Raw genomic sequence first — 14598 nt, 5'->3', positions numbered from 1 at the left:
CAAAAGATGTGAACCACGCCAAATCTTGCTACAAAATCGACTGAAGTAGAAAGGGGAATAAATAAAGCTACCAAAAAGGTTTTGTTCTGCTTTTGTAATGTTTGCATTGATTCAGAAAATAACTTTTTAAAAATTAAAACAAGACCTGTAAGTTTATGATATAGATGTCCCTGAATCCTCACAACAATTGCTTCTGTTCAAAACAAAACAAAACCAGAAACCAGCTGTGCTAAACTAAAGGGTGGTAGGATTTTTTTGGTTTTGTTTTGTTGTGTTTTAATTCAAGGCCTTGAAGTTGAGAACGAAATTCTCACTAACCCCAGAGTTATCAATATTTTACACCCTCTAGCAAAAGGAATCTCTCTGCTTCTCTGTTATTACTACTGCCAACATACACAACTGCTGGCTGTTATACAACCACAAGCAAAAGAAGCTGTAAAGGAAAGGGAGGAAAAGTTTAAATATTTCAGAAGGTACACCTCTATCACCAATTTAATTAAAGCAATCCAATTTCTTTTTTGTAGGTAATTCAACATCAGAGTTCTTTGAGTTCAAGGTCTGTGAATTATTAGAGTGGATTGCTAGAATTCACTAAATTATTCTGCATCTTCACTGCACTGTGAACTGCCCGTCTATTTTTAATATTCTCATTAGAGATTTCATATTCTGTGTCAAATTTTTTTAAAACCTCCTTGAGGCTTTTCAAATATCAAAATTGGAAATGTCAAATCTCATTTACAGCAACTACATTGCAGAGACATCCTTACACTTTAGAAGAAGTATCAGTGATTTCAGTAACAATGTCCCTTTTAAATAATTGTATTGCGTAGGACTTATTGATTACAAATATCTGCAGGAGTAACTGTGATGATTCACTGCACTAATTTTTTGCCTTTGGCAATTGCTGAGGATTCTGTACTTATTTTAAACCTTCAACAGATCTGCAGAGATACACAGCTAGACAACGATGTTGAAAAAATCATCCTGAAAGCACAGAAACCCAGGAAAATCCATGTATTTTAATTCTGGTAAGTGAAAAAGCCATGCTAATCAAATCATTTTGTTGGGCTAAGGCTAGTGCAAACACAATAGCACCGGTGCTACAATATTATTACAATCTATTCCGTTTCTTTTGGTGAGAGGTTACAAAGGAAAAGAGTAAAAGCAGAAAAAAAAAAAGTTCCAGAGGCATGTTACAACACGCACAAGGAAGGGAAGATGTTTGTGTTTTGCTTCAGCATCAGTCTGGCAGTCAAGGTTAGAAACAAGATTGTTGAAATTTCACAGCAAAGCTGGCACACTTCCTTTTCCTTGCCAGGCAGTGATGCTGGGCATCTTGCTGTCTAACACTTCATTTTTCCAAAGTATTAGATTAATTGAAGTACTATTTTTTTCATATTAGCAGGAATTAAATACTACTACAGAATGTAGTACGTGGGTGGTTATTTAGAATAACTTTAGATACTCTGATACTTAGCAATGTTGTTTAATTTAGCAATGCTGTTTAATACCTTTTTTCTTCCTGGAAACAACAGACAGTATTTTTTGTATGAATTTAGCCTCGTCTCGTTGGCCTTCAAGGCAGGTTTTCACACCGTACCACTCCTTCAGGGTGCTGTGCTGCACACAGAGTGAAGAGTGAATACAGAACACATCCTTAAGAGCCTTGTGTGATTTAGTATGCCTGAAGAACAAAGTGCACCTTTTTACAGCTGGTATAAATTTCTTGTGCTGATATTTACAGTGGTGCTTGCAGCTCAGCTGCTAATGACTGCTGTGTCAGGCAGACATTCTGCATGCTCGAATACAGAGCAACATTGGGAAAAGCTGCACAGGCCACTAAGGCTTGCTGAAACACTTACCAGCACTCAGTGCTACACTGTATTTCAGTCTACTTGCCTTCTGCTTCCAAGCTCAAGGCTCCTCAAACGCAGTCACAGTCTTTTATCACTCGTGATGTAACACCACAGTGAATGAGCTCTGGAGGTAAGAACTGCAGACATCAATGCTATTGATATAGCTGTGAAGTAGATGCATTTCTTCTGTCTTTCTTCCCTTTTCTCATTATTCAAAATAATTAGTATTAACAATATTCAGGAAAAATCACTATCATTAGTGACACTAGTTAAGAGCCTGTATGCTTAAAAGCTTATTATGATTTTGGGCTGTATTTTAAGCTACAAGCAGTTGCCTAAATGAAACGTATTACTTCTTCCTCTAAACCTTGTAGCATGTTATTGTAGGCATACAATTGAATCTAATGTGATGTAACATTACATAGTTTATCTGGAAAATCTCTCTTAGATATTCTGGGCTATGTATATACCTTTCATCCAGAAAAGCAACAGCAGCATTTAGTTCAGAGAGACAGAAAATATAGTTATTACAGTCCTATTGATTGTTTGCTTTCTTAGGAGGCCTAGGTCAACTTAACAAAACAAGGTAAAAAAAAAAAAAAACACAATTCTAATATACAACAGCTTCCCGTAACACCTGGCATAAACATAGATGTAGGGGGCTGGTAACTGGAACTTTTGAAAGATGGAAAGTGTTGAGCATTTTACTGTCTTACTCTTTGTATAGTCTTAAATAAATATATATGTATTGGGGTGGTGGTGGTGGTTGTAATTTTGTCCTGTCTTTCAAACACAGTTTTGTCTTCCATTTTTCAAACTAGCATTCCCTTCCAGATCTTGCTTTATATTTTACTTGGTAATGAGTAAAAAATTATGCTAAAGATTCAGTCCCCAAAACCACTGACTTGGACCTCCAAGCCAGTTTTTTCTCCCCCATGCAGACTGCTGCTCTGCTCATCAGTGTACTCCAACCACTGTCTACCAATCCATGTTCTACATAGACAGAAAAACACAAGAACTTCCTAACCCTTCTATAAGTTCATGCAAATAAATATCTACCGCTGCTTGCAATTAATTATTTTTAGTGAAACATTTCAAAGCTCACAATTACGGTGTTAGGCACTGTATTATGTAAGTATACATACTGAGTATATATACTCAGCTTGCACGCCACAGAAATGGTGTGGTAACAGCACCAGTGGGCTACAGGGCTGTTAGGGGAGGATTGCCCATGCCACCAGGGAGGAGCAGCAGCATTTCTCATCCAGGTTGAGAACGCAATGGTAAAGGTTGTTCTAAAGGGGGGGATCAGCACTTGGTCAGCCTTCACTCAAAGCCAGAGTCAAAAAGGTCACAAAGAAGCTATGCACAGAGCAGAGATCTGAAAGTTTTCCCTTTTGGGGTTTCCTTTGTAGGCAATGCTAGCCACCCAGGTTCTTTGTTTCTGTACTTGTACACATTCACTTATCTGTTTCACAGGAGCACACACGGCAAAACATTTATATTTGTCAATGCTTTAGATGTTAAAAAAAAAACAACACAGCATTATAATCAAAATGTGTGACAGGAAAATAAAACATGCTAAAAACATCATATTCTTCAAAGCTAAAAACTTTAAATATCAGAATTGCAAAAATGAAAGCATAGATTCGTGGTTGCACAGCACGGAGAAACAAATCCTGCTCACAGCTACACGAATGAACTACTGACTGTCATACAGGACACGTGAGTACCATGATGCATTTTCTCTCCCCTTCGTAGGTGCCAACAACACTATACTCCTCTATTACGGAATTAGGGAAAAAAAAAAACACAATACTACCATTCACAAATCCTAAAAATTATTAAAAAAAAAAAAAAAGTAGGCTTCTCTACTTTGTACCCTTAGTTTTCCTGTAGCATGGAAAAAACCCTGATAGCATTACATACAGAAGTTCTGGTTTCTCCCTCCGTCTTCAGACTAACTTCTCCAGCACTGAACTGATTAAACCCTACAGATGTGATTGCATCCTCACACTCATTAATCACCACCACGGAATCCTAATCAACAGCCAAAGAACTAACCAGCATCCTCAGATTGTTAGTACTTAATTGTCAAAGCCACAATTGTAATTATTGGTTTACTTTTTTTTAAGGCTGAGATTTAAAATTACAAATTTCATTTACTTGGGCTAAATTTCTACTTTTCTTTTGAAATAAACACTTAAAATCAAAGCTACAGCTCATCTAGTCTCTTCCTGTAGAACCATTTTCAGTTTCCAACAGATTTTCTATTCCACTGAGATATTTCAAGTCTGACTTACCCTATTCAATTCAAATGCATAAAATTAATTAGTCATACAACTTATTTTGAAGTCATTTATGTATTTATGTATACAAAGAACAAATACAATTACAAAATTGAAAACGCAATTAGTAAGTTAAAAATACAACATGATCGTGCACTCATTTCTACTGAAGTGGCAGAAAAACTTTTTATTCCAGACGGAAAAAAGACAAAGCCTCGAGGCTCAACTTGAGACAGAACACCTCAAATGACTGTCTTCAGATACAATAGATAAAATTAGACTTTGTGTATGAAGTTATTAAACATAGACTGATGTGAATACGTTTTTCTTCCTATGAGCACCTCTAATGACTCTGTTGCTGCATTCCTGAGTAGTAACTATTAAAATAGTTAAACTACTCCAGAACGTAAAATAAATGACAAGGCAGATTCTTAAGTACAGGAACAAATTTTTCTGAAAACTTCAAAAGACAGTCAAAGTTAGATGGATAACCTGCAATTTATCATGTTTGTTTCCCCATGTATCACAAAAATAAAAATCTGAAATGCCAGTAAATGGCCTTAGGGTCCATGAAGGATGCTGTACTAAATGCAAGGTGTGCCTGTCAACTGAAATATTGTGATCAGCTCAAAACCCTTGATAATGCAGGTGAGCAAATACGCACTGGCACAGGTCACCCAGAGAAGCTGTGGCTGCCCCAACCCTGGAAGCACTCAAGGCCAGGCTGGATGGGGCTTTGAACAACCTGGTCTGGTGGGAGGTGTCCCTGCCCATGGTGAGGGGGTTGGAATTGGATAGGGTTTAAGGTCCCTTCCAACCCCAACCACCCTATGACTATGAAATCTCTCAGTTTTATTTAAGACCACTGTAAGTCAATGCAATCGTCATTCTCTGCTTTGAGTTTTAATGGCACAAAAAACATACAAAAGCATACGCGTTTTCCTGCTGACCTACAGGATCACACAAACCCTACCTGAGGACCCCCCCCCAGAGGCTGTAGGGTGACAGAGGCTTAAGAGTGATTCATCCTGGGATGAGCATTACTCACCCAGCTATTTCCACACCTGCCAAACATCCTCAGCCTTTCCTGAGGTCTTCCGTCACGGCTAAGTGAGAAGTGCAACTTCTAACCACTCTTTCTGAATAGAACAAATTATACCTTCCACGCAGGTATCATCCCTTTTCAAAGGTATCATCAGCATCTAATTCTTTATATTAGCTTCTATCCAGAAAAAAAAAACAAACCAAAACAAAACAGCAACCAACCCCTACCTGTCTTCCTGATTTGGTCTCCATTAATAATATGGAGAATCACTAATATTCCTTCCCTCCATCAAACCCGAAAATAATGCAGTTGTTCATTGGCAATCACTCTTCTCATATACATCCATCCATCCAGAAAGAGAAAAATCTCACATCATACAACATGTGGACACCATGAGAGTCCCAGCCAGCAACAGAGGAAGAGTTCCTCAGGTCAACAAAGCTCACGACAATTACCCATTTGTTCTGTTAATTGACTTCACCTCGTGCCAAATCATCCACTAGAATTTTATTTGTTTGTTCTTAAAATTCTTTAAGTGATTTCAAGAAAAAGGTTTCTCCACAGCATTACAATGAGCATTTTCTCAAGTGATTCGTAACTCTGGTGGAAGAAGAATCCTCTCCAGCCAAAACGCAGCGTGTCATGAAATACATGGTTTGGGGCCTACAGGATGCACTGTAGGCTTTAACCTTGGCCTAGCCTCAAAGTTATCAGCAAGTGGCAATCGCCAGCACATTTCAGAAGATGAAACTGGTCTGACTGGGCCTCAGGAGGTGGGCTGGAGGCCAGATGGAGCCTGCCTTCCCTCCACAGCCTGCTGAGAGAAGCACAAGAAACGCGTGCAGTGTTTCCTTGCTCGGGCTCAGCTCCTCAAGAAAACCAGCCAGTAGTTACAATCAAGCACAGTACAGATGAAGGACCTTCAACGCTTGCTTAAAATTGGTCTTGTTAAAAATAAATCTGTTTTGTAAGACGTCTAACTTTTGCCTATACAGGCTCATGGGAGTGAGATAGACTTGGGAGAAGGAGAAAGAGAATCGTCAGGTATTTTGAGAGGGATAAAAACTTGGTTGGAGCACTGTTGGGTATGCATACAGTTTTTGTCTTCCTGTTCACATGTTGTTGAAACAGTAGACTTCAAAGAAAATGTCAATGAATCCTCATAAGCACTATACATGACCTCTGGGGTAATTAGCAATCATTCAAAAGCAACAAGACTAAAATGTTCTATTCTTTATTACTGTCAGCTCTTGTCTTGATCAGCATTTTAATAAAGATGGTTCATTGCTAAGACAGTTTCATGAATCAGTCATAATTACATTCTGACACGCAGTGAATAGTAAAGCAAAACTAAATATCACTTCATCAACCTTTCTAACCTTTATGCAAGTATTAACTGTAAATAATTTTTACACAATCTTACAACAGAAAATCTGCATATTTCTTAGCTTTGTACATTCTCTACCCTAACTGAATTTCCTGTGACCTATACCTGGAAAAAAAAATAACACCTACAATCAGGCATAATTACTTAGTCTTGCATGATATTCAGGTGTTGCCTTTCACAGATCAAATCAACTTCAAGTACAAAAGCCTACTTGTTCTGTAAAAATAGTGCAGTGCTTTAAGGGGTTAATTTTTTTTAATTTTTTTTTTTTTTAAAGTCTCTTTCCCATATTCTTCGTTACCTGCAATAACGAAACACAGGAAATTGCTACAATAGCCTTAGGCACATCATGCTTGTTCCAATTTTAAACACTGCAAAAAAAATTGAGGAACAATTTCAAAATGCCACCCAAGTGTAGTGTATAGTGTCAGTGCAACTAATCGTGCTTAGGTTAACTCCAGAACGCAAACATTTCCTTTGAACTATTTTTAAATGGACACGGCACAAAGCTCTAGGAAGTCAAATACTGACAAATAAAATTTGTAAAACATCTTACGCTTGTGACAGGAACACATCAAACCTTAAACCAAGAGTTTGGCAGAGGTAGCATTGAGATGAAATTTATTCAGAGAAAGTTGCACGAGTTTACATTACAGCCCTCAAAACTTCACCAACTAAGAAACCTCCCTATTCTTGCTACCGCAAGGAACATAAGATCCATTGTACGGCTTTTCAATAACTTATTTTAACATCTATCTATAAATCAGCTACCCCCTAAGAGGAAGAAAAATAGACAATTAACTTGTAAAATAATGCTGCATGAATACAGACAGAGACTCTTAAAACGCATTGTTGGGTGAATAGTATTTCAGATATTCAGACAAAAGTACAAGAATTCAGGAGGTACAGATGTGGCAGTGCTGAGTAGGAGACAAGTAGTCTCTCCTTTTTCTAGTCAGGGAACAGAAGAATGGCAAAAAGTAAACTTGCATGCAGTAAGTATTACACTCTCCATTTCGCATTGCTTAGAAAAAAAAAGTCCTTGCAGAGTAAGGATAAATTAAAGAAATTACTGTTAAAAAAAATAAATTCTGTTTTGCTAAAGAACCAAAATGACTGTAACTTTCAATCTGCTAATAAACAAGCCTTGCTGTTCTGAGAAAAACACAAAGCCAAAAGTTCCCTCTGAGTTTATAACATTATGTTTCATAAGCTAAGGGTCAAATTCACCTCAGTGTGTGTACTTCATTGAAATTTTACCCTGAAGTTATTTGTCTAAGATTTCTTTTTTTTTTTTGCTGCTGTTTTTCTTTTTAATGTTTGATTTGTATTTCTTTTCCCAGTATTAGCCTTTGCTCCTGCCAGAACTGTTGGCAGGCAGCGAAGAAGGAAAAAAAAAAAAGACTAGTATTGATTTACGAAACTCGATTTCTCAGAATAAGAAAAAAATGCGATTAAAGAGCTAAACAAAGGCTAAAGATGGCTTACGCTTAGCTCCGATGAGGTCTACTACCTCATTACCAACAACTGAAAACTTCTGATGCATTTTGTTTCAAGGGAATCCAAAAGTCCTTGCTGTAAAGCAGACTGGGGGGTGTAGAGTCCATTCACTCTTTCTGTATCACGACCATTATGCGAGAAGTATAAAACACTGCCTTTATGCTGCCAAACCACAATGACTCTTCTTACATCAAAGCATTTTCGCCACTAGGGTTTTTTTTCTCCGAAATTTATTCAAGCCAAGGGCAGGGAGACAACAATTCAAACACGCTAATTACACCTAATTATCTATTCCTTTTTTTTTTTTTTTTCCACCAGCTTCGGCCAGTGTTATTTGCTATCTGGGTTTCTCACAACCTCCTCTTGCCCTGTCCATCCAGCTCAACAGCGAAGTCTTTGAAGAAAACAGTTGTGGCTTCTTAGAATTTTAACAATATAAAGGTTCAACTCAAATTAAATTATTCTATTATTAGTTTTGACACATTTATGTGTTAAATATGAAGGCCGCTTGGTTAATTTGGCAAATTCCTCACATCTCTTCATGGCTAGGATTGCTGGTAACACCCTCTTGTAGGAGCTTCTCCTCATGCTTTCTTTTCATGATCTAAATGAAATGTTTATTGGATTAAAGTTCTTCTCTGCAGACCTCCACGGTGGCCTGTGACAAAGAGCTTAAAAGCTTTATTAATTGGCTCGGGCTTTTTTTTTTTTTTTTGGGGGGGGGGGGGGGGGGGAGGCAGGACCTCATTTCACATTACATCACAAGCAAATAAAACTGCCACGTGTAATTAGGCTAATTTACCCTGATACAGCAGGAATCAACTATTCCATATCTACGATATGCTTTGGTTTACTGATTTTAATCAAAGAGCAAACCAGCCAAGCAAGAGCTTGGGAAACAACAACAATTAAAGGAAGTGAGGAGGCAGGGAGCCTCGCACTGAGCTACAATAGGAAATATTTTATCCTTTGATCAAGTTTTGGTCGGCATCTAAATAAACTGTCTAGAGATTGTGTGCACACGTGTGTTTAAGGCAGTCATAGAAAGTAAACAAACTGAACAGCTCAATGTTTGCAGAGCGCACTAAAGCAATAGGCTCGTTATAAAAATACTGTAGCAGTGAAGTGCTTTACACCGATAATTCAAGCAACACTCACGTCTACATTTAAAACAGACATACTCTGAAGGCTGGATGCAGAACGGGCTGATAACTTCTACTCCGACACCTTGCTTTCAAAATACAACATTTTGTTAGTTAAGTCTTACAAATTTGTCACACAAATTACCCATAAATGACAGTGATGTTCGGCACAAAAATACTTGCAATCATGCTATATTTTCTATTTTTATATGTTTAATTAGGTACACTTCACAAAAGATGAATGCTTCTATTACTTGCAAAGAGAGAGAGAGAGAACAAGAACAAATGCTCCTTCTACTTAGGAGTTTGCTTGGTTACATACTAAGAAGGGAAACAAAAGGCCTAACATCTTCAGTAATGAAAAAGTCAATTGATAGGCGAAGCCATCACAATATCAAAGGATTAATCCCAGCAATTCTGACTCAGGTGACAGTTCACAGGGGTCAGAGTGGCTGACACTGACCTCAAAAGCAGGTTTTAACTATTCAACATACTGAAAGCTGCTGGGCTATCACACCATTAGAATGGAGCAAACTGACAAATCAATTTCATCAATGAGATGACTTTTTTTTTTTTTTGGGAAATAGGCAGATCCGCCAATCAACAAATCCCTGTATTTCTAACACAGGTGGTTGGACAAAAGCCGAATGCACAATCAAAGAAATTTTATACCTACCAAATGCCTTTGTACAAAACCAACTCCTGCAAGTTTCCTTAAGGACAGTTCAAAACATTTTAAATATTTTCACCTATAGTTCCTGGAAATTTAAAATACTTTTAAATCCTTCCATTTATTGCTTTGGAAGAATCTGTATATTTTATTTAGAACTGGCCAGAGTGGGTAGTAATGTCAATATAGAATTGTTGACAATATTTGAGAAAAACAGCAAACAGAGTGCAGCATGTACATACACTGCTTTCTGTTCAAAAGGTGTTTGCAGTGCTTATTGTTAAGAGTCACTTTAACCAAAGTTTAAAAAAGAAATAATGTTTTGGTCCCTAGCAGCAGCAGAAAAAAAAGGTTCATTATAGGAAGCTTACAGTAACTTCATGTCCTACTGAAAACAAGACTTCTCGTTGATTGATTCTTTATCTTTAGTTAAAGCAATATACAGGTAACCAAAGATGGATTTTTTTTATATTTTTATCATAAATCTGTACCTTTTGAAGATATATGCAGGCTAATAAATCCCTAAAACCTCCTGATTTTGAGGTAGGACTTTCAGATATTTCATGTCTATTGCAGGAAAAAAAAATCTAACAAAAAAAAAAGTTAATTATTTGGTATTTTGACTTGGCTTGACGTTTAAAACTTCATGGCTACAAGAAATATTTGGAAGCATCAAAAACACTAGTTTAAGTTTGAGTTTATACACACCAAAATTTGAGAAGCTTCACCAATTTGAGAAGCTTTCCTTCCTGTTTGCCTGAAGAATTAAACACTGATCTAGCCACCAAATTAGGATTCCAGAATAGTGAAGGATTAGTGCAAATATTTTAATTAAATAATGTAAAAAAAAAATTTAATGTAGATATCTTCATTAATTGTCTGCAAAAATTCAACTGTTGACAAATCTAAACCAGTAAAATAAAGTGTGCTTTCTCTTTTCTTTTTTTTTTTTTTTTTTTTTTTTGGAAGAGAATGACTTCAGATCCTACACCAAATTGCTGGAGATGTATAGTTTTATTTGCACACTAGCTTAAAAATGTTGATAAAGTTTTCATATTTTCATATTGATTTGGACTATTAACTTGGGGAGCATTTCTGCTCTAAGCATTTGAGCGAACTGTGACCAATACGTATGGTTTTCTTGTCAAGAACTGCCTTTGTAAAAAATCACTTGGGAGTTTCATGCACTTCAAAATTCTCTGTAAGCGATGCTGCGAGATTAAAAGCTCAATCAGAAGGGACTGAATCTAATTGCAATTACAGAATTAAAAGATTTTCCTTCCTAATACTTATCTCTGAAAAGCTGTATTTTTATAAAATTGCACAGACTGAAGAAGCACTCCGTTTCTGCTGCAGAAACTAAGCCCTTCTATAAAGAATATTCTGTCCTAAAATTTTAGCCACAACAACAAACCAGTCAACGGAGAGTGTTTCCCTATTTATGAAATCTACAACTGTGTTACCAGATGAAAGAATTGCTGAAAAATCAGATTTTTAGCTACATTAGATTTAAAAAAAAAAATCAGAACACTAGAAGTTTAGATTGGACAGGGACCATCTGTCCAACTACAGACAGAGGCTGTAGTACCTGCAGCTTTTACCTGGCCTTAAGTAACTTATTAATTGCATCTCCCACCATAGGCATTCAGCAATTGCTTGTCCACAGTAGTCCATCATCTAGAAAGGCAACATAGGCAAACTTTGCAGGACAACTACATTTTTCCTAGACCACTGTTTCTCCTTTGTGCTTATTCCACCTTGGTTTATAGTTGGTTTATAATTGGTTTATAATTGTCTTTGCAAAAAAACAGGAACTCAACCACAGATACCAGAATTGTGTAATCTAAATAAAATAAAAACAACAACAACAACCAAAGATTAGCATAGGTAATTCTAGATCTAAGACAGAAACTGTTTATCTATCATATAAAGATGAGGAAAGATTTTTGCTTAATTTATCAGGTTATCTAGGAGCTATTCACTCCATTTACAAAGAATAGAAACAGCCTGAAATCTGTGCTATTTCAAGTGAAGTAGCTCTTCACAGAAACGTCCTGTTGATATCTTCCAGTCATCCTGTCTTCATAAGGCTATTTAAAGGAATTCAAAGCTCCTACGTTGAATCACTTTTTGTGCTAAAGCCTTATTTTAAGATTTATGATCATAAAAAGAGAACTTCTGAAACAAAGAGCAACGAAAAATACCACCTCCAAACCCCAAGCAAAACCATTGCAGGAGGTTCTGAATCCAGAGAAAGCTAAGACAGAAGTTAGTCCAAGTGGTCAAAGCCATTGCCACAAAACAGGTTAGATTGTAAGGACACTAACACAAGACACACATGGTTTAGAATGGGGTGAAAGTACAGAAGATGGCAAATCAAACGTTTGCAGCCATAGTATTTTTGTTACATTCTCATGCAAAACCCTAGAAAATATCATCTTTCCATTTCCTAAAGCCACACATGGGATTCTGAACAGCTGAGGCAGCTGTAACGTAAAGGTCATTTATTAAAATCTTACTTTAAAATACATTCGTTTGTTTTCAATGCCTACTTCTGATGTGTTGAAATAAAAATGTAGATTTGTACTTATTATTATTATACCTTGCCCCTACCCTTCTATTTTCCATCTAAGGTCAGAGGAACAGTCGTTGATAAGCCTCATCTGATCTGCTTTTCAGGCATTATGTTTTGGGAAAGAATAGTGTTATTTTGGTAATATTTACTGAACTGATGTTAAAGGTAGATATATGTAGAGCTGCGTTAACACACGAAGATGTAGGGGTGAAAAAAACAACAGCAAAAAGTAATTGGGAATTTTAGAAAGGTCCTTGTGAATAGAATATTAAGTGCAACCTCATTTCTCTCTTCATTCATTATTATGGTAATGTTCATGCATCTCTAGCCAGAGTTGTGCCACTTGTTTCTTTTCACACTACTCCATCCTCAACTGCAACTCTAAACCCACCCACCAATCTTTAGGGCTTTTGTCAGCATTCTATCCACAAAGTCCTTCCTAAAAATTGCATGTAAATAATAAATTATTTACACAGGCATTCTGTATGTGTAAACCGCATTTTACTTTTTTCGTCTGCTAGCCACAAGGAGGAAAAAAAAAAATAAGCTACAAATAAGCATGACAGATATTAATCATGTCTGACCATCAGTGAAACAAATCAGCTTTGCGTTCATCAAGGAAGAAAACTAAGATCCAACAAGGAAAAAATACATAGAAGATACTGGATAACAACAAATAAAATAAAGATTTGCAGTAGATGCTGACTGAGTGTAATGAGACACTTCACAAAGCAAATGCATATAGAACTATTACTATTGTTGAAAGTGTTCTGTGATCAGGATCTGTTATGGATCTGAAGCGTATAGAGTTATTGATTTGTTTTCATGTTTCTTATTTTTCTAAAGCCATCCGGATGGGAATCGCTTTCAGTGGTAACCTCCCTGACGTTACACACAGCCATTCTGAGACACAGGATTGCCAATGTCAATGGCACATTAACTTTGGAACCTGGTAATTGCTCAAATGTCAACATTAGGTAGGATTTTTAAAAGATGCTTAGGCAATGAAGCAGTCTCTCGATTCCAACATGCCCCACTGAAAGTCTGAAGCACTGTTACCTTCTTCACTACTGACCACCTTAGCAGAAGCATGCAACTGATCCATCTGGTCTGCACTTCCAAATTTCTTCTCACTAATCCAAACCTGCCCTAAACTTCTACCTTATATTTCTTCTTAGATAGTTCACCTTATTCATGCGTTTATGCTGGCAATGCTATTGCAAGCCTTCAGTAACACAACAATATGATCACAGTTTGGGAATTAAAAATATCTGCAACTTCCCCAGACCTTAAAGCATCAGTTCAGCATTGGCTCTTTGTAATAGCAAAACAGACCCTGATCATATTATTCACGTTTTAAAAGAATACCCCATTTTTTCAATCTAAATAAAGCAACTCAAACCTGCCACACCACAACCTGCAGTCTCCAGGGAGCTTGCTTCAGAACTTCTACTTGTTGGCCATGGCATGAAGCCTCACAAATACCCACGAGGGAAAAAAAAAAAAAGCACAGACCCAGAAACAAGCTGATTGAAGGGTACATACACAACTGATTTCTTTACACCTGAGGAATACCAACTTTTTACAGCATAATAAATTTGAGATGTCCACAAGTACAACACAGCATCACTGTTACAGGAACACTACGTCATGTGGAATATATACTGCAGATAGAGAGTCCTATCCAAACAAATTCTGCTACGTTAGTCAAGAAGTTACCTTTGTCATACTAAGTGCCCAGCTTTCAAGACGTGTCAATTCTAGTAAGAGCTCCTTTTTTTGCCTCACCTTCAATTATTTTCTCCCCAAGCAGTTAAAGCATACACAACTAATCTGGAAACTGGTATCAAAGTAATCCTGTACAAATTGAGTTTATTGTTAATAAGAAGGCAAAATCAGAAAGCATTTAACAAGTGATTCTCCTTACCTTCAGCACAGCAATGAATGGCACAAAATTAGCTCTCTGAAGACCATTTTTATAGAGATCTGAAAGAAAGAAAATCAGTACCAGTTTTGCTACTTAGTCTTAATACCAATATCACCTTGTATTTTAGTCTGGCAAATAAAATTCTGTGTTGCCAGAGAGATAAGGAACACAAGTGGAAAAAGAGTTGAAATGGATTTCTGTTCTCTTG

At 36.9% G+C, this 14598-nt stretch overlaps 1 protein-coding gene across 2 annotated transcripts in view; it reads right to left on the bottom strand.

The window, feature by feature from the left end:
• AFG1L (AFG1 like ATPase) overlaps nt 1-14598 on the bottom strand; it is a 65709-nt gene that overhangs the window by 26134 nt on the left and 24977 nt on the right. For both annotated transcript variants that reach the window (XM_084283716.1, XM_084283717.1), the window contains exon 7: nt 14391-14449. In XM_084283716.1, coding sequence (XP_084139842.1) covers nt 14391-14449 — 59 coding nt within the window. The remainder of the gene's footprint in view (nt 1-14390; nt 14450-14598) is intronic.

The sequence above is a fragment of the Netta rufina genome, assembly GCF_964035555.1.
Source record: "Netta rufina genome assembly, chromosome: 3".
NCBI lineage: Eukaryota > Metazoa > Chordata > Aves > Anseriformes > Anatidae > Netta > Netta rufina.
The sequence above is the reverse complement of the archived record's forward strand: the minus strand, read 5'-3'. Positions and strand labels throughout refer to the sequence as shown.